At 49.5% G+C, this 24,508-nt stretch overlaps 1 protein-coding gene across 2 annotated transcripts in view; it reads left to right on the forward strand.

Moving 5' to 3' along the window:
* Positions 1 to 24,508, forward strand: part of Runx1 (RUNX family transcription factor 1) — an 88,118-nt gene that overhangs the window by 43,013 nt on the left and 20,597 nt on the right. The window contains exon 4 of one of the 2 annotated variants that reach the window (XM_038345490.1): positions 7,290 to 7,478. The exons of the other annotated variant lie outside the window; for it this stretch is intronic. Coding sequence (XP_038201418.1) covers positions 7,290 to 7,478 — 189 coding nt within the window. The remainder of the gene's footprint in view (positions 1 to 7,289; positions 7,479 to 24,508) is intronic. 2 annotated transcript variants of the gene reach the window in all.

Consider the following 24,508-nt stretch of genomic DNA (forward strand, 5'->3'; position numbering starts at 1 on the left):
AGTTGAAAGAAATGTGTAGGCTTGCCTTGTACAGATGTGTATATAGATGTGTACAATGCACATAGTATAAGTATGTGGTCTGTGCATGTGTGGTGTAAGTGTGTGTGTGTGGTACTCGCTACAGGGAAAAGGCAGCAGCCACTCCTACTGCTGGCTCACACCAGCGTGCTGTCCTCTGCTCTGCACAGAGGACTTGTCTTATTCCTCGGGGTGGTGAAAGGAAAAGTGGATGGGTTTTGCTGAGTGATTTCCCTCTGACAGGACGGTTCCTCAGGAAGCTCCACCGTTTGGCCTGACAGTTTGCCTCAACAGGTAGCTCCTTAGCAGTCCCACCGCCGTTACACAATTTAGTTCTTGGTTCCTTTGCCCAAATGGGCCCTGCTTTCCTCAAGTCCAGGGAATGAAGGGTGGGTGGCGCTGACTGCGGAAGTTCTGGGCTTCTTGGTGTTGAGTTAGCTGGTTGTTAGCCAGCATTCACCCTGAGCCGAGAGTGTGCCAGGCACCTTAGGTCCTAAGACGGGGAGTAACATGGCGTCTCCATGGACTCAGGGATCAGTGGACACAGACACACCGCAGTGACACAGCGAGGGTGTGAGAAAAGCCAAGGCTGAGGGTGGAGCTCAGTGGATAGAGTCCTTGCTTAGCATACGTGGAGAAGCTCAGTGTTCAAGTCCCAGCAGGGTGTAAACCTGGTGTGGTGGCATGCACACGCCATCCCAGTGCTTGGGAGGTGAAGCAGAAGGAACAGAGTTCAAGGTCATCCTCTACCATGTAGTGAGTTCAAGACAAGTCTGAGTTACATGACAATCTGGCATGTGAAAGCACACACACATACACACACGCGCACGCACATACACAGAGGGAGTCAGCGTTCGAAAGACCGTCCTAATGGTCAGACTGGGGATAGGCTCTAAAGACCTGAAAGAAACTAAGAAGCCTGAGTCATGGTGTCCCATGAAGTTGTGAAGAAACTCCACCCTTGGAGTCACCAACAAGACCCGGCTGAGTAGAGGGTGGTGGCAGATGCAATGGCCACAGGTGCTTTTAGAGCCCCTGGGAGTAATCCACCTTAGTCCTTTAATTCCAGGCTTGCAGATAAGGAGCCGGAGCAATGAAGAGACCCACTCTACCCGCAGCAGAGTCTGCAGGAAGCACAGACTTAGATTGGGCAATGGGGCATGCCAGGCAGGCAGCAATGTCTCCTGGTGCCAGGCTGCCTCTCAGGGGGAGAAGGATTATCGTGCTACATTTACACCCTGGTCCTCAGGGGCACCTGGAAGTCTTACTTGCTGCCTTTCCAGAATAGAATGAGCTCCCCATGGCGATTCCTGCTCTCCCCACATTCCCTCTTATGGCAAGGCTGCTGCTTCCTCAAGAATTCTGAGAAGCGGCTATCCCAGGAGTTCTCAACCTGTGGGTCGCGACTCCCTGGCAACCCTCTATCTCCGAGAAATTAATTACATTGCTATTCATAACAGTAGCAAAAATACAGTTATAAAGGAGAAATAAAAATAATTTTATGTTTGTTGTCACCACAACATGAGGAACTGTATTAAGGAGTCACAGCGTCAGGCAGGCTGAGAGCCACTGCTCTGAGCAAAGGTGTCTATTCACAGCTGCACATGACGTTCCCGTCACCAGGGAAGAGTTTCTCTGCAAGTATCGAAGAACTTTTAAAGTAAACCGGAGGGCCACCAGTTTTCACACCAAACAAGGCCATCACAAGTGCCCGTGAGCTTAGACTACCACAAGCCTTGGTATCTACACACGCTATGTCATGCTACATGGGCTAGTTTATGCTACACATAATAATTCATGCAAAGGCGGATAAAAATGTTCTTTAAAAATGCAGCTGTCTTAAGCATGAAGACTTTTCTTCTTGTCGTTTCCCAAAAGCTACAACATTACAAAGTCTGCCCATCATTTGTGTTTGTTTAGGTATTGGAAATCACCTAGAGGTGATTACAAGAGTAAAGGAAGATTGTGTGGGCCGTAGGTATAAACGTGAGGCCGTTTACATCAAGAATAGCACGAACTTGCAAATTGACCGGAGCCAGGCAATCAAAACCCCACAGACACTGAGGGCAGATCGTAATTGTTTTATTCTCCGGCCCACAGCAGATCAGAAGCCTGTCAGAGAGGAATAGTGGTGCTCCTGGGACGTTTACAGGCCAGTCAGGGGAGCCCCTCCTCCCCTCTCTCACGCCCAATACCAGCAACATCAGCAGCGCACAGATCTTTCTAGAAACTGGAGCTCTAAGGAACCTTATTCTCCACCCACCTAGCGAGAGCCTCAGGGCGGTTCCGAAACCTGCTCCAGAAGTGGAGTGCCCGCAGCTGGCTGCAGACCGCTGTGCTGTTCTGGCCCTCCTTATTCTTTGGGCAAACTGGGGACAAAGACAGAGTGTAGGAGCCCAAGCCCTCTCATGGCCTGTGACCTAGAAGCTGTTGGATTGTGAGTCACTTTTCTTGATTTACTTGGGCAGGGATGGGATCATCAAAACCAAAATTTTGAACTGGCATTCTGGGTGTGATCTGGGGATCTGGGGATGTTTATGTACCCACATTCTTCCTCCATCTGACTGTGTGACATGGGCTAAATGGCATCACCTCTGTGAACTTGGCTTGTCACCTGTTGTTTAAAAATATGACAGATTTCTCTGGCCCATCTCTGATTCTCCAGTGTGGCATCTGTGTCCTGTTATCTTAGCACTATGGCATGAGAGGAAATTGGGGGGGGGGGAATGAAACTATCTCTGTTCATATGCCATTAGACAATCTATAAAGACACACATATATAAAATGCATTAGGATCTATATTAGCATACATACTACGTATTTTATGTATAGTATGTGAATTGATTTCAATGTAATTTAATTAATTTAAATGTTTACTAAACTGGAACATTTTCTTCCTTCTTTTCACTTTTTGCAATGCTAGAGGTGAAACTCAGGGTCTTGTGAACGCTAGTAAGTGGTCTCTCACTGAGCTAGATCCCTATGCTCTGTAATATCTGAAGGGTATGGAATATTAGATGATGTTTCTCAACAGTTAAGTTAACTGGAAGTTGGCTGGGTCGCTGGAGAGAAGGCCTGTTTGCTACCTGCAAGACAGTTCAAGGAAGGGTCACCGCTGCACTCAGTGCCACTACTTTAAAACCGTAATGACCCTGGAAGTTAGCCACCGGCTGCGACACAAAGAAGGGGAACTGTTGGCTGTGCTTGCTTATCCCCAGTCCTAACACTGCCGCCAATCAAAGGCAGGATAAGCCTTTTATACCCAGATCATGTAGCTAGGGTTGGACTGACTGAAAATATTTTCTGAAATGCAGATGTCATCTTAGTGAATGTACAATATTCAACTTTTCTTTTAGGAGAACCACAATTTACAAACACACACACACACACACACACGAAGAGAGAGAGAATCTTCAGTGTGGTCATTTTGCACAAACTTTTCCCATCCGATCGTCATGACAAGGCTTTTATATACCATGCAGTCCATCAAGAACACCGCTACGCTCCTATCAGACCAGGAGCTGACATTGACTGGCTAATCAAACATTTCCAGGAAAAGGTGGCAACCTTGTTGCCTTTCACAGAGGATCAGAGGCTGTATTACAGTTACAGCCACAGACCACAGTGGCAGCCTGGAAAAGGCAGCCGAGGTTTGGAGAGTTATGTGTGCTTTTTCCACTCAGATTTAACAGGAGAAAAGTGACAGCTGACTTCACTATCTGTCATAAATATGATGACGTTAGGCCCGCCCTGATTGACACAGCCGCCTCAGGGAACCACAGAGATCTGATTAAGATCAAACGAATGCACCAAAGGGTACTTGTTTATTTTATTATGTGTTTCTTTTGCCATTGTTGCTGTTTTCCGATAACTCTGCATGTATGATAACATTTTGAGAAGTATTTCTCTCCCAAAATATCTAAAAAAAATATTAATAGAAGATTTGTGAGTCCCTTTCAGCTCTGTGTGTGAACATCAGTAAAATGCACTCATACTTAGTCTTGAGGTAGCCACAGCTTGAAGCCGCACTCTAGAACCTGACTCCCAGTGAACTCGAAAACCCAGGCTACCAGCATGTGTGGGTTTAGATCTGCATAGTCCACGCTGGTTTGTTCCAGTACTGAATGCCTTGCTTTCCTCCAGGGCCCAGTAATCAGTAAGAATGGAGAGCAGATTTCATAGTGGGCATTTCCCATGCTCCTGTGTTTAGAATTCAGGAGCAAATTGATATTTTAATGGCACATGGATTCCAGAAACTGGAGATATAAAGCATTCATTTTCCCCCAGCCTGAAGGTTTCTATCGGAAGCTCCTATATTCCACAAAAATATTGCTGTTTGGCACATGAGGCCTGATGATTTCAGGAGAGAATAGGTGTTCCTGGACTCCCTGTTGTAAATGCATCAGGACCACACCTTGAACTTGACAATGTCTTCCACTTTACACGTGTCCTGGTGCTATAACTCTCTAACTCCCTGGGAACATGGGGGTCAGGTTTCCTCCCAGGCAGCACCTTTCTTACAGACTCCCAGAATGCACATGGGGAGAGTGTGGAATGAGCTATTCCCCAAACCTAAGCATTAAAGCCAGCGTGAGACTCTCAGGGCTTAGGCAGAGCTCGGAGAGCTGTGCCCCGGCATTCCTGTCAAAGCAGACAGTCATCAGCTAATCTCTGTAAATGACTACAATTTTGGCAGGTGTCAGCTCGTACCAAAACAGCTCACACATTAGAACTTTTTTTAAACCATCAAGTAATGGAGGGAGAGAAATAAAAATAAATAATGTCACATGTGTTGGCCACACAGTGGCTTGCCCCAAATGGCTTATTCCTGTTTGGGTTCTCAGTGACCTGGTCCCCAAGTTTTTTGTTTGTTTGGTTAGTTGAATGGTTGGTTTCTTTTTTTTTGTTGTTGTTGTTGTTATTGTTGTTTGGTTTTTGTAGGGTTTTTTTGTTTTTGTTTTTCGAGACAGGGTTTCTCTGTAGCTTTGGAGCTTGTCCTGGAACTAGCTCTTATAGACCAGGCTGGTCTCGAACTCACAGAGTTTGCCTCTGCCTCTCAAGTGCTGAGATTAAAGGTGTGTGCCACCACTGCCTGGCCTGGTCCCCACATTTATAGAGGCAGGTCCTCCAATAGCCACTCATCAAAGGCTGTCCAGAGACACCAGCACACCAAGTGCTCTGAATTCAGAATCATCACACACACACACACACACACACACACACACACACACACACACACACTGACCTTCACAGGGTTGTTCAAAGCAAGCCACTAGGTGCCTTCGGGATGTGAAGCTGAGACCTGGACAAACCCTGCTGGAAGCCCTGTTGGTCCACATTCTTTCTTAGGCGGTACAGCTCTCCCGAGTCATGTTTCCCCCATTCTCAGTCCTTGACTGGCATGAAACCGACCGTAGTAGGCACACCAAGGGGCCACACCATGCTTTAATGGCTTTAGAGCCGGGATTGTTTCCCTGTGAGAGAGCTTGAGGCATTTCAGTATGGTGAGGAGTGGGACTCTGTCACAACCAAAGAGGAGGGAAGAGCCAGAGAAGGCTGCACATCAAATGGCATGTGCTATGGCTGACTGAAGTAGAAGGTTCTAGAAAAAGAAGTTTTTGTACTTCTGCTGGTAAAAAGATGAAGGAAGCAGTCAGGGACTTGGCCTCTTTTGTCCACAGAGCTTAAAATACTCGGCCTCTGAGAGGCCTCTCACATGTACGCCGTCTGAGCCTGCGTGACTCAGGGTGTTTGTGTCTGAGGCGAGTGTTGAGAGCTGCCTCTCTGAATGACAGTCCAGATTTGCCTTGGTGATACGTGGAAGGAGGGAACATTGCGTGTGAACTACACAAATATTATTCTGGAGCATTTTTCCTCCATTTGGAGCCAAACAGGTCTTGTTAGTGATAAAAATCACTGCAATATAGTAGGCCCCTTTTCTGGCCTGGAATTTGAGACTGTGTCAGCGGTGCCAAGGGGGCCCGCAGCAGGAAGAGACGGCAAGCCACGGGGATTTGAAACCATAACACAACTTCTACAACTTAATTTTATAATTGTAGCAATTGGGAACTGGGGGACAGGGAGGGTACCGTTCATAGCCTTGCTCCTCCCCTGTGCTGGGGGAATGCTATCTAGGGTCCTCTGTCGAGCTTCCCGTTGGGATGGGTACCAGAAGCAGCCTTTTCTATGGGCAGAAGTCAGTGGCTTCTCCTGTCTTGTGCTGAGGCTGTGTGACCACTGGCGGGGAGAGCTGTGGCACAGTCAAATAAACCCTCAGGGTGAGCTGGCCTCTTTGAGGAGAATGGCTCTCCCAAGTCATCTGTGGCTGTGTTCGTTCCTGTGTGGGAGGCCGGACTCTGCTATAATCTCTAGTTTAATAACAGTTTAGATGGGACGAGGGAAACCTGGAGGCCCAGCCCTCCCTGCTGGACCACGTGAATGCCCCTGCTTGCTCTTCCGTGGTGATAGGGACACCTACTGCCCATAGAGCCAGTCTCCCCAGTCCACTTTCACTCTTTGGTCCCTGGGAAGCTCTGCAGGCCAACTGGCCACGCCCTCTGGGCTCCCAAGGGCCGGGCGTACCAGGAATATCCGAACAGGCCTAGGCTGCACCTTTCTGCCTCTTCCCTCTTAGGGGTGTGTCCAGGGAAGTGGGCTTCAGAGAAGAAAGGATGCTTTTCATGGAGCCTGTATGAAGGAGGAAGGGTCTGGGACAGGGCTGCCCTGTGCCTACCTGCCTGGAACAGGAAATCTCCCCGCTAGTCTGTGGGTTTGCAGCTGCACCCAATTTCCTGTTGAAGGGGCATGCTGCTGAGCTCCATGGCCCACTCTGGTACCTCTCAGACCTGCTTCTGGTCGGGTTCGCGAGACGTCAGGGCATTCATGACCCCAGGGGAGGCCACCTTTCTTGGCTACCATGGCTTAACCCTCAGCCTGTGGCCAACAGCCAACAAGCAATGGGCTTCTTTCCCAGGCCACTCTAATCAGTTCCACTCCCTAGTATCTCTCTTTCTGCCCACCTGGGACGCGCAGAGAGCTGGGTGCATGCGGAGTCCCAGACTAAGGGAACGCCCAGTGGCCAGTGTGATGAAGGATGGCCCTGGGCCCCCAGCCCAAGCGGCAATTCCAACAAGCTCACCTTGGGAGCGAAGGGAGGGGGGGGAGATAAGAAAAGACCCCCTCCACAATGCGTTTTCTGATCTCTTCCCTCCCTCCCTCCTTCCCTACCTCCCTTCCCTCCTCCTCCCTTCCCCTCCCGGTCCCTACACTAGGACATCGGCAGAAACTAGATGAAACCAAGCCCGGGAGTTTGTCCTTTTCCGAGAGGCTCAGTGAACTGGAGCAGCTGCGGCGCACGGCCATGAGGGTCAGCCCGCACCACCCAGCCCCCACGCCCAACCCTCGGGCCTCCTTGAACCACTCCACTGCCTTTAACCCACAGCCTCAGAGTCAGATGCAGGGTAAGTACCCCGTGGAGCCCACTGCCCTTGGTCCTTGCTGAAGTCCCGGGCACAGAGCCCACCCAGGCTGCCAGGGCTTCCCCTGGGCGCTCTGAGGGCGTTCCTGAAAGCCACGCCTCCAGTGGGAGCTCATTAGAAAAGCCGAGTCTCGGTGTTTCACCTGTTGAGTTTCTCTCGACTGAGAAGTTTCTCTCTTGACTGAGCATGGCTATAAACATCCATCATGTATGTTAGTGGATGTACCATGGCTATGGACATCCATCCGTGTGTGTAAGTGGATGTACACATGCATCCCTTGGTACCTGTGGAGTATCAGTTCCAGGGACCCAAATCCACAGTGCCCCGGCACTTACATCATAGGTCCTAGCACAGTGTGCATCCTCCTGGAGGCTCTAGTTCATTCCTCGTTGCTGCCGGCATCTGGTATGCTACCGATACAAAACTACAGAAACAACAGTTAACAACCGCTAAATTGTATCATTTAGGGATTCATAACAAAAATTTATTTTCGGTATGTGTACATTTTAAAAAACTATTGTCAGACCACCATTGGTTCAGTCTTTAGCTATAGAGCCTGCAGATACAATGAGCTACCTTTGTATATGTATATAAGCAGATGGGGGGTTTTAAGTTATGTTGTTTTCTTACCTACCCATTAGTATTGAAGCCATACACTTTTGTATGTATGTATAAATGCACACATATACACATCTAGAAAGGTAAAGGTGAGGAGTTCTCAAGTTCTTGTTGTCTTCTGATCATATGTGAAATCTGCATCTAATATTTGTTCTTTGCACACTATAAAGGACGGGAGGCATGCATGCGTGTGGCTGTATCCAACACAGTATTTTCAGATCAGGGCTGTGAGTTCCTTTCACTCCATGGGGCAGTCACCAACTGCAAAAGCACTGTGAGCTGCAAAAACTGCACAAACCTGTAAGATGCAATAGCTGCACAGACCCTCTGCGCCAAGTTAGATAGCACTCACGGTGCATTTACGCGGTAGGGCTGCTGACGCCGGCTCTGTTTGCTCAGAGATACCATTATAATATCTGAACGGCGCTCCTCCTGTGCCAGGTGGGACACAGCTGGATATGATATGCTTGCAGTAACACTCCTGCAGAGATGCAGGCTCATTCGCCCCAAAGGAAAGAATGCGGCCAATCTGCAGAAAGGGACCGAGGGCCTGCAGCAGGAGTGGGGCACCGCTTCTCACAGAAAGCAAAGATTAGCTTCCCCTGTGCTCCGGATGGGACACACAGGCAATCTCTATGTGAGAGGGCTTCGGAGCAAATTGCTCTCTTCCAGAAGAAACATATGCAGGGCTCACAAAAGCTCACACTTTCCAAAGTGTAAAATAGTCTATGCCCCAGGTATGGTGGTGCAGGCCAACTCTCACAGAACTTGGGAGGTGTAGGCAGTCAAGAGTTCAGGCTGGCCTTGGCTATCTAGATAGCTTGAGGCCAACCTGAGCTGCACGTAATGCGGTCAGCATCACCACATAGTGTGCCTCTCCTCTGTGTGAGTGGAACAAAGAGTTAGGCTGTCGTTAGGGTGTGGGGGCCCCACAAAATCCTTCGTTTCTTGGTGCTTAATGACTAGTCACTCAGAACACTCACACTACCTTCCCAGAGAGCCCACAGAGTAGTTCTGTGGTGACACTTTAGGGAGACAGACGGTCTTGGGGACCAGGAGAATGAAATTTTCCAGGAGATTCCTCTGTCTTGTGTTTGCAATCATTTGGCTCCACGTGTCTTTTCTGGGAGTCCATGTGGGAAAACCGAGGCGAGGGCTCTGTTCTCGTGGCCTCTGGTGGCTGTACTCACCACTTGTGGCTGGAGAATGAGATTGGCCTTTTGCGTGCAGAAAGCCAAACCCAAACAAGAAAGGGTTTTTTTTTAAAGCCAATGCAAAACCAAGTCATGTGGGAACAAATTCAAAGTGTCGCCTCCGCCGGCTCGGTGAACCTGACCCGCTTTCACTGTCTTATATGCCCTTCCCTAGCGAAAGCCAAGGGTGGTGGGTGCTCAGGAGTGTCCTGAGCCTTTGGAGCGGCCCACTCAGGCACGGGAGGCATGGCCATGGGCAGGTGGTGGGTGCCTGTGACTCTCCACATCGTAACTTGATATCAGAGTCAGAGTGTTCTAGAGGCCTGATTGCTACTCTCAGAGAATGTGTGGACTGTATTTTTGTTTTTCCCCCTGCAGTATATGAATTTGATATGCAGGGATTTACTTGCCCCATGGCAGACACAGTTTCAGGCCTGTGTTCACGATATAGCATGTAAAACCCTTCCCTGTGTTCTCTCCATCACCATGCCCACTGTTTGTTTCTCTCTCCCTCCTTCCTTTTCCCCTTCCTCTCCTCTCTTTCCCTACAAGAAAATACTATTTTATACAAGTCTGGTTTTGAGTAGACCTTAAATGGGTTCCCCCATCCCCTGAAATCCAAACATTCGCAGGGATAATGTAACAGCCCAGTCCTTTACTTTGCTCCTGGCATTAAAGACAGTTAATGCCCAGGTTTAGCCCTAGGGCACCCATGTCTACCTAAGCCACACAGCACGGTTCATGGCGCTCTGAGACAGTCCCAGAAGTGCTCAGGGCTGAGGAGCGCCGTAAAGACACAGGAATGATTTCCAGCTTCACAGAGATGCCCGTGACTGCCAGAGGTCTATGGAGAGGCAGGGACTGCCAGGCCAGAGCCACCCCACCCCCACCCCTCTGCTCTGCCCGCAGAGGATTGTGGGTATGGAATATCACCCTTCCTTACCTTACCCAATAGACCTCTCCAGTGACGGGCGGGATGGACGGGGGGGGGGGGGGGGGGGGGGGGGGGGGGGGGGGGGAGGAAGGTTGCCATGCCACCCAACCACTGTTTGTTTGTTGTGGTTTTAATTTTAAAAGAGCTGAGGTTAATCTCAACTTCCTATCTGGGCAGGCCTAAAAGTGGAACAGAGAGCCATTTTGTCATGGCTTACATTTTGTCGTGGTTTACGCAAGTCAGGACACCATCGTTAATGCCTCCCGCCAGCTTTCAGGCCTTTCCTACGTTCCTTTTACAGCCGGGGAGGGGACAGACTAGAGTTCTGGGGTAATGATGCCTGCGCCCTCAGACCTCCCACTCAGAGATGACTCTGGGCAACCCGGTGAGTCATGTGGAGTCTCGGATTCTGGTTTAGAAGATGGCATGGCTTCCGCCTTTCCTGGGAGATGGGGATGACGTGTAAAGATACTGACACAGAAACCCCCAAGCCAGAGACATTAGCAGACCAGCAATCTAAGCCTCTTGCTATAAAGTATAACTTTCCTTGGCCTCCCTGCGATGTGTCTGGGCACAGCTCAGATTTCCCCGTCTGCATGTTCTTTTCTCTCAGCCATCCTGTGGGGTGGTATAGAGACAGAAACGCAGAACTCTCCGCTCAGAGGTTAAACATTTCCTACCATGTCCGGCATTGTAAGTGATGGACTTAAATCCAGACCTTTTTGAAGGTGCATGCAGTAAGGTAGTGGGGAAAGGTGAGCCTGTGCGCCCGGCTCGGAGACTGGTGTGCTACAGTTCTGGCAGACGTCGAGAAGTGCTGGGCTGGGCCACTCCCATAGGAGACCCGGATCGAAGGCATTGCATTATAATTAGATGTTGATGCCAATGCTGGCGTTATGAGGCCCTATGTTGGGTGCCTTACTGTGTCATCTTCTGGAAGTACTTTATCTTTTAAAATGGGGAGAAAAGAAATCCAATTGGAATATTGTGCTTCTGAGCATATCCGAAAGGGAATGCATGTACGGGCGGAAGCTGGGCTTGCCATCCTCTCCTCCTGGTCTCTCGTCTCTTGAGCACGAGATGGCTAAAACAGTCTGTCACCTCAAGGATAGGCACAGGTGCAGCACCAAGGTCCCTAAAACAATGCAGTGTGCATGACCTTGATGTGTTATGTATTGACCTTGCCCCCAAATACGTAATCAGCCCTTCAGAGAATCACTTACCACTTAAACTGACACCACCTTTGTAATCCAAAACCACGGTTTAATAGGACCTGGTTTCCAAATCGTTTCATGAGCAATACTTAGAGAGGTCCACCCATATTCTCAAGATTCTCCTAGTCCCTTGAGGACACCTTTTCTGATTACAAGGGGAAATAATTTACTGTGGGTCTCTGTCTCAGTGATCAAATATTCTTTCCCCGGTCTGCCGAGGTTTTGAAGTTCTCCCTGACACTAATGAATCTGGAGGCTGCGCACAGGTGAATTAAATGGTGTCCTTGGAACTTTACAAAGTGGCCGTCTGTGCACTCCTAAATAGGGATGTTAAAATGCAGAGGCTTTGAAAGGCACACATTCTCAGCTGCTAGGAAAAAGGCGTACCACCACAAACTGGCACAGCCTGGCGACCACAGACACCCTAGAACCGTGAGCAAGAAGTTTGACCTCTTAAAGTCTCCATCTTCCTCCTTGCAAAACAAGAGTGGGAGGTGTTCTTGTGGGTCTTGAGGACGCAGAAACACCAGGCAGGGAATGCCACCCGTGACTGATCACTGTTACAGTCGGTGTCAACAGTGGCAGCTCAGCTGCTCCTCTGCGGCTGACACGGCACCTGGGCCACAGATTGAGTGACTTTAAACGATGAGAATTTATTCTCTCAAGACTGGAGGCTACACGTTCTGACATTAAGGCAGCATGTGACGGCCCTTCCTCTGAAGGTCCAAGAGAAGGCTCTTTCTGTCTCCTCTAGCTCTTGCCAGTTCCAGGCACTCCTTGGCTCATGGCTGCATCTCTCCCCTCTGTTTTTCTCTTTACCTGAGCTTCTCTGTTCTGTCTTTCCCTCTGCTTCTTCCTTCTTTTTTAAATAATCTATTTATTTTTTATTTTGCATGCATTGGTGTTTTGTCTGCATGTAGGTCTGTGTGAGCGTGTTGCATCCCCTGGAACAGGAGGTGCAAACAGTTCAGCTGCTGTGTGGGTGCTGGGAATTGAACCCTGGTCTTCTGGAAGAACAGCCAGTGCTCTTAACCCCTCAACCCCTCTCCCTATGCTTCTTAAAAGGTCAAACATCATTGGATTTATACCGAAGTCATTCACAAAAACATCAAGGTCCTTCACTTAATTACATATGTAAAAGACCACTCCTTTCCAAATAAGATTCTAGTCACGATCTAGAGGTTAGAATATGACTCTGTCTTTTCTAATGCCACCATTAGATCAACACTAAAATATAGATATTATCAGAACATCAATCAGTGGATTTTGATCAGTTCAATAAGAATTTCCCTATCCATTCCCCAGAGCAGACCTGGTATTCAGGTAAATATGAGCTCACGCCCGTGTGTTCCAGATACGTCATCTGGACACTGGCATCTCAGCCCTTCATTTGCTGGAGCCCAATGTCATGATTCTTTTGGCTCCCAGGCAGGAGAGTATAGTTTCTTATTTCTAGAGAAGATCAGCTCTTTCCCAGTGTTTTCTAGAGCACCTATACAGATGGAGCCAAAGGCTCAACTGTGGTGGAGAAGGGGGGGCTTTTCCAATATGTGGGGTTCAATGCCAGATCAGAATATAGGAGACAGGGGTCCTCCTACTCTAGCCTCCAAAATCCAGTGACCGCAGAGACAGCAGCAAGCAGAGAAATGAAAATGCCAGGAAGACCAACACCAGCCAGTTGGGATGGACTCAAGAATTTGACCTCTAGACAAAGCCATGCCGCGGTCAGACATGTCCCTGTTGTTTTGAAGCAACAAGTGGCTTTAGCACAGGGTATTGTCAACTAGACACCCATTCCAAAAGGACGCTGATTTCCTTTGAATCTCTCATCATGCCAAGTCACAAATCACTTACAGGTAGGTAGCCTTTCAAGTTTGGGGGTTTGAGAAAGAGTTTTTGACCATAGCTGTGAAGTCTTACGAAGTTTATCAGAAGTTTGGCCCAAGAGAACCCTGTGAAGCTGAGACGAGCCATAGCCTGGCCACCGAGGAGTTCTCCCAGTGGTGGCTTTGTAAGCGCAGGCCTGCTCCAGTTTGGCTATTGTAGGTTTCTTCAAATGCACGGGACTCCGCAAGGCTTCATCAGTCTGCCTTGGCCTCTTTCCCTCTCAGGACAGCCATCCGAACTCCAGGGACTATGGACCAAGGCAACTGCCTAGTGCCTGGTGTCTATCCTGCTTCCACACTCTCTGTTCCCACAGAGACTTTTGATATTATTATTAAGCAGATGCCTGCCGAGCCACAGAAGGGCTGATCGTTATGGAGATTAAAGGTAGGGATCACCGAAAGCCTGCAAATACGGTCATCACTGACAAACCTTGCATCTCCCATGATCTCCTCCTGGCAGGACATTTTGTGTGTCAATGCTAGTGATTCAGTTATGAGCCACAGTCAATAGGACAAACTAATAATGAAATAGAATAGGACTCACCCTAAAAACAAACACTGATCAGTCAGGTTTATGTTCTGCCTCTCTGTGTTTGCCTGGGAACAGAGCAAGAAAGAAGGGGGTGGGGACCATGTTCCTTCCTTGTTCTATTGATTTCTGTTTCCAAGTGATGGAGGGTCTTTAGGCTACCTTCCAGCCCATGCAGGCTCCTTTGGGCAGCGCTTACCATTTTAAAAGTAGAGGCATTTCAGGAGCAAACAGAACCATGGTTCAGGTGCTAGATCGAGCCACTAAGCCATTGGTAGGACAGGCTGGCCAGAGGGGACTTGTTTCTCTGACTCGGGTTGAAATGTTGCCGCGCTGGGCATCATTATTACTTGGTATCACCCTCTGGGCTCACACAAGGCTTAGAACCTTCCAGATGTATTTGCAAGATTTGAACTATCACTGTCCAATTCTGATCTCCGTGGATCATGACCTCACAGTTGTGGAAGGGTAGGTCTTCATTTTAAGCACAACTCGGGCTTTTCCTCTAAGGGAATCATGCGGGTGGAAGGGGCATGCCCATTCCACTTCATCCAACAGCTATGGGATGGCATGAGACCCAGTCATCCCTTGTTCCTTCCTGCCATCTTATCTCTCTTACGCAGTCTGACGCGTGTAGCATGAATTCTAGTTGATATTAATAATAAAAACCTGGAGTCAGATATTGGGGGGAGAGCTGAAAGATCAAAGAAGCAGAGCAGCCAGGCTACTAGAGAGCTCTTCAGACTGAAAGGAGCGTGAGCTCCTGTTTCCTCCCCCCTTATATTCCTCTCTAGTGCTGGGATTAAAGGCGTGCCCACTACTGCCCGGACTCTATGGAGAACTAGTGTGGCTGCTGGGACTGAAGATGTCTGCCACCACTGCCTGGCCTGTATGGCTGGCTAGTGTGGCTGCTTTGCCCTCTGATATTCAGGCAAGCTTTATTTATTAAGACAAATATAATATCACTACAGACTTGGGTCACTGAATTTGGGGTTCCAGAATTTAACACAATTATGCTTATCAAGACTTGGGTAGTATGGTGACCAGCCAGTCCTGGGAGTGTGGTAGAGGATATGTTAGAATTGTTCTGTTCCTGGGAGGAGGAAAGACCCCATTGGTGGAATAAAAGCTGAATTTCCCCAGGGAAGGAAGATCTATGAGGCCCTGTTCTCGTGGGTGCAGTGGCTCACACCCCTTAGGGCAGTCTCCAGCTTCATAAATTCTCAGCACCTACTTTGGCAGGAGTCTCCCCCAGAGCTCCACACATTCCCCCTGAGTCATTCCAAGGCCAGAGCCCAGGCTCAAAGCTAAACCGTGGCTGCTTCCCCCTTCGCATGGTTTGAAGGGCTTCTTTACTGGCTTTAAGAGAACATCTTGAGATAAAAAGGGAACAGGAGCTAATGAGACGGGCAAGCTGCACTTCTCGGAGTTGCCGCTCCTATGAAGGGAGAGAACATGGTTGCTTTCTGAAGTCTCACGGGACGCCCACAGTGCTGCGGCCACTCTCTCTCCATTAGCACATCTCTCTTGCACATATCAGATGGCAAATTATAGAATGATAAAGTTATTAAAATATCTGTAAAAGTCAGCCCACACTCAAGGGCTTGACTCGGCTTTTCTGCCCACTAAGTGGTTTATTTAGACGTCTTGTCTCAAGGTCAGTTCCGCCTACTCCACACACCAACCCCAGCTGCCCCAATCTGAGTATGCGCTGCTGAGGGCTTTCCAGCCAGGCTGCTATCTTAAGAAGAAGCCCAGAGTTTTCAGACTTGATCCTACTCCACTCCCACCCTCAACTTGAAAACTGCAGCGTAGGTTGGTGATTGCACCTGCGGCTTGATTACTGTCAGAGCCGTCGAGCCAGCAAAGATGATCATGAGGAAAGCAGCAGGAGAGCCATCACAGTTTATGTTGGTAGAATGGACCGGGAGGGGTGGTCTGGTTACTGCCCACCAACAATACTCTGGCACAGGTCGCAGACAGAGGAAACCTCATCCAGAGGTTCTCAACCTTCCTACTGCTGCAACCCTTTAATACAGTTCCTCACGTTGTGGGGACCCGCCAACCATAACATCATTTTCATTGCTACTTCATAACTGTAATTTTGCAACTGTCGCAAATCTGATGTGCAGATGGTTTTAGGAGATGCCTGTGGAAGGGTCGCTCAACTCTCCAAAGGGGTTAAGACCTACGCGTTGAGAACCACAGACCTAGAAGGTTCCATTGGGTTAGCGCCTTGTCTTGTCACCTGACACAGTTCTCTCTGTCTCCCCTCCCCTCCTCTCTCCATGTGTACCTTTCCGGTAGGATGCATATGGGCAGGGATATGCACACGTGTGTGTGTGTGTGTGTGTAAGTCAAAGGACAGCCTCAGGTGTCTGGAGGTCAGGGGATGGCCTCAGCGGTCATTCCTCAAATTACTGCCACATTTGCTTGAGACAGGGTCTCTTATTAGCCTTGAGCTTTGCCAAGTAGGTTAGGCTAAAGAACAGCAAACTTCAGGGATCCTCCTCTCTCTACCTCCCATGTCACCGACCATGTCCCATGAAAGCATCATTGACATGACATTACAGTCCTGTGCCGCCACACCTGCTTTTTATATGGGTTCTGAGGATCAGCCTGGGACCTCACACTTGTGAGGCAAACCCTTGGCTGACTGACCGTCTTCCGCCCCCCCCCCCCCACTGTTTTTCTTAAGTGTCCTAGGCCTCTTTGTCATGCAAGTGAGTCACTGGTCGGTCCTAAACATTCTGTAATCCCGAATACAGTATCTTGAAGGAATTACAGTCACCCCTAACACTTTCAGGGAAACTGATTGAGATGCTCCAGGGCCCCCACCCTCCTGATTGACAGACAGTTTTTTGGGGGGAGGGGGGAGATGATACCTTCTGCTGTGTGACCAGGCTCCCAGAGGCTCTGAGGCACCATATGTTGTTAAATGAGAGAAGTCATTGCCCAGACATAGATCTGTCTAATTTAATATGATTTTCCATAAATTACAAAGCATGACTTTGAAATTGGATTTCTATAAAATTATGGGTAGCCAGTTCAGGTGGAAGCGGAAGGGAACCTTGTTATTCCCGGGCCAGCATCTTTTCCGGACTTCCTATTTGATTCTTTCCCACCCTGGGGTAGGAGGACACCACAGGGCAGCAGTTCTCACCCTTCCTGATACTGTGGCCCTTTAGTACAGTTCCTCATGTTGTGGTGACCCCCCAACCATAAACTTATTTCATTGCTGCTTCATAATTGTATTTTTGCTGCTCTTATGAATAGTGCTGTAAATATCCCTGTTTTCTGATGGTCTTAGGGGACCCCATAGTTTGAGAACCACTGCTATGGAGGCCCTTTGTCCTGTAGTTCTTACTCTTAGACTTTCTCCCTGTCTATCCATGGCTTCCTCTGGAGAAAACACCAGCCTGGAGATGGCAAGGCAAAATACCAAACCCTCTGTCCGTCCATCGCATGGGCCAGCACAGAACCAGTCTTCATATCTAGTCAGCAGAGAGAACCCAAAACAAACAAGGGGCCTAGGGGAGCCTATGATGTTAGCAAAGCCTAATTAATGCAGATCCATAATGCTTCGGGATTCAGACCCCACGCTGTGCCCTTCCTAGTCATATGACCCTGCAGGAAGTCCTTGAGTCCCTGTGCCACCGTCTCTATTTGTAAAATGGCCTGAGCATAGCCACTGACTTTGGATGCTCTTGAAGACTAAGTCAACAGGCACAGAGCATTGGACGCCCAGCACGCGGCCCGACTGAGCCTTTTCTCTCATTCTTGCACAAACCCTTCCCTGAGGCTGTGATGCATTCTGGGATGTGCTGACCATAGCGCCCAGTGCACTTGGAATTCTTAAGAGATGTTCCTGTCTTTCCTGTAACTCTCATTACTACTCCAGCTCCCGCCGCTGGCCCTGGTGGCTTGTCTGGGGGTTCCACGTCAGACCTGCCCTATGAGGTTCACGGCCACTCCATGACAATGACCTCTTCCCAGTAGTCCTCAGAAGCAGTGGCAACTTTGGTGAGAATAGAGGGGAATGTGATTTGAGTTTTGGTTCCTTGGATAAACTCAGATGGGACAATCCATAGTTATATCCCACAAGGCCATACGAGAATATAAAATATCAAGGTTGAAAGGACTTTTAGATTCCTTTGCTTGGGGCCTCTTCCCCCCTACACCCACCCCCACCACCCCTCTAAAGGCCCAGAGACTTTCTGCTGTGGGCCCCATCTACAGCTGAGGTCTCTCTCTCAGCACGTGTTTGTCCTTTGTATTTAAGCCTGTCCTATGGGAACAGCTATCTGTTCTTACTCAGCCTTACTCAGCCTTTCCCTGAAATGTATTTTTGGCCTAGGGAGAGGATAGGATTTAGTTTCTTATGATCCTTTTTCTTCTTTTCTTAATGTTGAATTTTATTCTTAAAGAAGGGACTTGACTATATTTTTCTTATCTGAATAAGGGTACAGCCTTTCTCACACTCCTCGGTGCAAACACATAGTACCAGCCCTACCGACAGCTGCCACAAGCTGACAGGTCACTTCCTGAACCCAGGGACCACGTGAGCAGTGGGCAGAGGCTGCCCCTCCCCCTTCCCTTTGCTTCCCTGTGTGTGAATGGACCGGCTCTTCCGTGCTTTTAATGAACCATCTACGGAACGATTCCTTTGAACTCGGTTTCATCTCCCTGTGCGATTTTAAGTAACTACCTCCCTCTGCCGATTCCCCTCCCCCAAAAGCCCTGCCCTAAATTTAAGCCTGCTTGCCACTGTGGCCCAGGCTTTCAGGCCAAGAGGAGGACAGCAAACAGGTGTGTGGGGTGGCTGGGCCACAGCTGTGGGAGTGCCAGCCACTCTGGCAGGCCCTAGGCTGGGAGGGGTAGGAGGTGCTGAGTGACAGTCCCCTCAACCCAGTTCAGAATGTGGCTGCCAATCTCATGTCATTTACTCCCAGAAGACTAAGTAGCCACGAGAGGGAGTGACCTGAGACCTGGGTGTAGAGGCGTCCCTATGACAGCCAGATCTTTGCCCATGAATTCAGAGTCAGGTCTTGAATGGCTAGATCAAAAGCTGCCCCAGAGTTTGTAACGATCAGCCACCATCCTCCCTGACATGCCAGAGAGCCCAGCCCCGCATTGACGAGCGACTTCTGGCCCCCTTCCTTAACTGCGAAAGATGAGGACTCCAGCATTCTGGCCCTCAAATGGTATTTACTTAATAGTTAACTGGCTTTTAAAAGAGAATGGGGACCCAACTCCCTTCACTAATTAGCCCCGCAGGCCTGTCATCTCCACCTTCACCACCCACGGAGTGTGCTCTTGACAAGTCATGACCGAACTCCCAGGGGACCTGCACTCTGGGCTTGCCTCTCCACGGTCTGAGAAACACAAGTCTCCGAAGATAAGATTAGCTTAGTGAAGGGTGTGCTGGGAAATGCCAACGATCCGCTCTGGACCCTAGCATCCAGTGAAAGTATCTCCCACCCATAGTGACTGCACCCGATTTGAACAGACTTGTGGCGACTTTGAACTTGACAGTGATGACGAGTGTCACAGAATGGGATGGGCAGCTGTTCCTGAAATAGATGAGCAACGGGAGCCTGGAGGGGTAAAGTGACCTGCCCGGGTACACACACTGTTATCCAAGTGTTCAGCTTTCCTCTGCTGTCTCTCCCGTCTCCATAGCTGGAGCACATTCCTAGGATTTGGGAGTAACACAGGGAACCGTCCTGAGAAGTCCCTCCAAAACACCATTCAGGCAAACGAGGGGCTGTTGGGACAAGATAGGACAAACCCCAGTGTGCCGGTACGCACAGCTCCACCCAGTTTCTCATCTTTATATTATATTTTTTAAAAAAAAAAAAGAAGAAGAAGTCTCAAATAACCCAAACAGGCAGGGTCTGATGTGCAGACAGTCTGCAGGCACCTGCCCAAGAAGCTGCCGGTCGGCTGGTCCATCCTCCTCTGATTTATGTTGTGCGTGTTAAGCCTTAAATTGTTGAGTCTCTGGCTGGCTGCAGAGGCATTACTGGAGGGCTGGGGCACGCTTGCAGCTTCCATGGCTGGCTCTGGTGCTGGAGGTGTTGGCCACAGATCAAGTCCAATCTCACACCTGTCTAGGACAATGAGGGCCTTGTTAGACGCATCCCCGGCCCAGGCTGCTTATTTTTCATATTCAGAACTTGGAGGAGGGGTTGGAAGGAGGGGGAAGACTGGAGAGGCCAAGGCAAGACTTGGGAAATATTGAGGTCAGCTGACGCTTGGATTCTTTCCCACCCCAGGACCCTCCTCCCTGCCCACTTCTATCCCCTCCCCCATTTTATAAATTTATCTTTATATTTAGAAACTAAAAAATCATAATACCAACAGCAGCCCCCTTAGGAAGAATGTTCTCTTGCATAAGGAGGGCCCTCTTAGACAATCGGTTTCTAGCCATGGTGAGGACAGCAGGCAGTAGAGAGGCAGAATGAAGAGGGGGTGTAACCTTTATCCCACCCACCCAGTACAAGAACCTGAGCCCATCCCCCTCCTGGTGGCTGTGCCCCTGTGTCCCCTCCCTTTCCTCCTTTTCTCTGCTGGCACTAGTGAGGGAACAGAAACCGCAGGGGATATTCCCCCCCACCATGTCTCATTTAGTGACAAAGCATGGGACCCCCACATTCCGATTCAGCTTGCCTGTCCCACGAGGTCAACAGAACTGGCCATGGCAGCACCCTCTGTAAATGCAGCAGAGCCAGCGTCCCCAAGGCTCAGACAGCAGTGGGTCCAGGTCGGGTTTGGCACCCTCAAGGCTGATGGCTCTGAAGGAGTATTAGTCAGTCAGAGACAGACACATCCTCGCAGGATTCTGCAGGGCACGGGCGCAAAACAAGGGTTATGCAATTGTCCCAGGCATCCTATGATGCCAGAGCATGGACCAAGTCATATAGCAATGCTTGGTGGTTCTCCCACGGGTAGCCACCATGCCTTGGGGACCCAGAGAGCTCACCAGTCTCCCAGCCACCTGCCCAGACTTAGGTGCCTGTGGCCATCCTTGTGAGAGCTACAAAGAACTCATTTACAACCAAAGCCCATCTCTGAACTTCCTCCTTGGAGGTACCACAGGGAATACAAACACTGTTTAGTTCACTGGCAACTGAGGACTTACAAGACTTGAAGTTTGGGCTGTCCTTTTAGTAGCATAAATCACTGTTAATTCAGCCATCCTTGTGTCTCTATATAGATGGCCATCAGTGCACATCCCCAGAGGGACAGCTTTTCAGCAGCAGCTGGACGGCCATAGTGTACAGGAACAATGAGGCCTCTGACCTCGGTGTGTATGCCACCTGTGTGACTCTGAGAGTCAACACAAGTGAGGAGCCTTGTGGCTTCCTGTTGCCACCCTTGCATTCGGGGAGTCTCATTATAAACCCCTCTCGGTCCTGTGCCACTGACTGGGCCCACTAAGTCTGACCATGTAACCTTCAGAAGGTCATGGCTGAAGAAGCCATGACTGCCTTTTCAAGCCAATTGAAGGCCAAAGACTTGGCATCCAGAGTCTGTTTTCACTGCCCATTTTAAATCCCTTCTCAAGCAATGCCTCCCTGGGATAGTCCAGGCCGCAAGGGTCTCTCCATGGCTCCCTAGCCCATCCAAGCCCTGGAATGACTCACACTAAGCAGGGGAGCAGGGAGGAGACCAAGGCACTAACTGATTATGAGTTACTTGCTCCTTACCTGCCTCCCTCTCTGACAAGTGAATACCTGTGGCCAGGCCTGTTTCGCTCCCCACCACTTCCAGCGCCCTCCCATTCTTTAGCACACTTCATGTGCCCCATCTTTCAGGACATCCTCTCCCCGAGGGCCAAGCTCAATCCTCTCCCTAACTTCTAAACCTAAGGGCCCTCCTTAGTGTGGCTTTCCCTCCTCCTCCCCTCCATCTGCTCTCTGTTTATACCAGAGAGGTTGTAGGGCCCATTGCCCTTTCCCTCACTGCCCAGATGTCCTTCAGCGCTGCAGGGTGGTCAACAATGGTGGCCAGCTAGCAGGAGGACAGGTTCCATGTGATCCAGCACCTCCTCCTACACACATCTGGGCTCTGAGACCTGCACAAGGGTTGGTAGAGTTCTCAGTGGCCTTGAGTCCTCTCTCCCACTTCTCTGGGTCTCAGAAAGTCCACGTCTTTAGGTAAAGGAGCCATTAGTAATCCCTAGAAAAGTATTTTTTTTCCTGATCTTATATCCACAGGGGCAAAGTAGGCCATTTTGGGGTCTGAATCCCATTTCAGAGTTCCAGGCAGGAAATAATGCAAGGAAGAACATGGCGAGCCCCTGTTCCTTGCTGTTCTGGCCCCGAACTTTCCATGGCTATGCTCACAAAAGCAGAGACTCCCTTGGATACCTGCCCCACCCATGCAGCCTCGGGCCCCACAGCACCTCCACACACACACTCCTTTCACCCTGCCCTGTCTTCCTTCCTCTGCAGATAGCAAAGGCTCACCCAAGGCAGCCTTCCACATACTGGAACCTGCCTCACATGCTTAATTAGAGACCTGGGCCCTGAAATAAGATGTCTTATTTACCCACAACTTCCTAGAGATCCCAGCCCCTACCACACTGCTCCGTCTTTCCTACAAGCCTGGCTCCTGCTTCCTGCCCTTCAGTCATGCCTACCTGTTGCTTCCTTCCCAGACCACATTCCGAGATTCTTCTTCATATCCATCCTTTTAAACATTTGATTCAGCTCTCTATTCCTCTTGCCTTCCTCACCTAAAAAAGGTCCTTTTCCAGGTCCTAGGGCTGTAGCTCAGTTGGAGGGCGCTTGTCTAGCATGGATAAACCCACATTCGATCCCAAGCCCTTCTTGTAGTGGGCGTGGCAGTGCACATTTGTAATCCCAGCATCCAGGAGGTGTTTATGGCCACTCTCAGCTACACAACAAGTTCAAGGCCAGTCTGAACTACAAGAAATCTTTTCTTTAAAAATAATTGACCCATTTCTAGGTCCGGGGCCTTCAGGGTCCTGTCCCTGCCTTCTGGTGACTTTACAGGAGTCTCCCACCAACCTGGGAAGCCAGGGACACCCCCCTGGCGTCCCCCTCGTATCCTCCTTTCTCTGATCAGAGGAGAGTACTCTGCCAGCTGGACAGAAATGCACTCTCTTGTCTCTCTCTTCCAGCTGGCATGGGAAACAGTGTCAGCTTGTAACCCCACAGAGAGGCCCTCTGGCCCCCCGGCCTACTCATCCCCTTTGGGATGCACCTTCCCTGGGTGCTCTTGGAAACTCTTTTTTTCAAGGAAGAAGTGCTTTGGATAAGCTGTTGTGATTCTTATTTATTTTTTTTTAAGAAAAAAAGAAGACAGGAAGTTCCTGTTTTTTAGAAAGGCTGTTCACTTCCAAAGAACCTAGTTACAGAGCCAGTCAGTCATAGAATGGCTTCTGGATTTTTTTTTTACCTTCAAGATGGTACACAATACTTATGAGAAAGAAAGAAAGAAAGAATGAAAGAAAAAACCCTACTAAGCCAGTGAGAGAGAGTCAGCGAACACAAAGGGAGATATTATAATGGGCTTTTGTTGGTGCTTGCGTCTTCTTGTTGAACACAGAAAGACCCTGAGGTGCTGAGGTGCGGACAGACACTGATGTTATCAGCCCCCAGAAATCCTGCCTGGAGTCCAGTGGCAGGCAGGATCCAAACGACCACAGCAACTGGTCCTGCTCAGTACAACGGGCGCTTTCAGTCGCTGGTAAACAGCCTGCGCCCCAGGGCTCAAATCCTTCAAAAGTTTGCCTAGGTAATTGCGTTTCATTGCTGTCTGGCCTGTGCTCATCCGTCTAATCTGGAGGTTCAGACAGCCAGGCCAAAGCTTGCGAGACTGGAGGGGAACGAGCCTGTGAATCTAATCCACTTGAGAGACAGACTAAAACAAGCGCAGCTAACTCGTTATTCTAAGTGACGTGAACAGAAAGAGGACGGCGCTTTCTATAAAAGGGTTTCAAGTCGGCACAGCGCAGTGCTTGGCGGCTTAAAGCCATTAGAAGAAAAGGCGAAGGGTGACAATGTGACTCCCCCGGTTGCTGTCCCCCTGGCTTAGGAAGCCTGGCTCCCCCCTGTGACTACCCCAGGATGGTCTCTTCCTGTCCTGCCCTTTATTCTGGATTATTTTGTGAAGGATGATAGCAACAGATACCAACTTTTATTTGAGATCGGGGTTCGGTTCCAGGGAATGAATGTAAGAGAGGATTCTGAGGGAACCCCACCCAACAGCTCCCAGTTCCTGCAGACCTGTTATCAGGAAGAGCGCTCCTCCCCAGTGCAGTCCCACCAAGATACTTGGCAGTTACTTGCATAGCTTTTGAAGTTTAAGCCTTTCCATTTTGCCAGTATACGGTCCCTAGATAGGAGGAGGGGTGCTTTCCGTAGTCTTATGGAGGTAACAGGTCTACAGATAGCCAGGAGTTCAGCTTTGACCCCACCACCAACCTTCTGCAGAGAACAGAGAGAGTCTCTTCATCCTGGGCCTCAGTGTTCTCAGAGTTGGAGCTGGCACAGGGAGTCTCTGGGGCTGCTTTCTGCTCCATCATTCCATGAGACTTTGGAATGAGACCTCAGAGCTGCTGACACTGATCCACATGGCTATCTAGTTACGTGTGACTCGTGCCCA

The sequence above is a fragment of the Arvicola amphibius genome, chromosome 10 (assembly GCF_903992535.2).
Source record: "Arvicola amphibius chromosome 10, mArvAmp1.2, whole genome shotgun sequence".
Lineage (NCBI taxonomy): Eukaryota > Metazoa > Chordata > Mammalia > Rodentia > Cricetidae > Arvicola > Arvicola amphibius.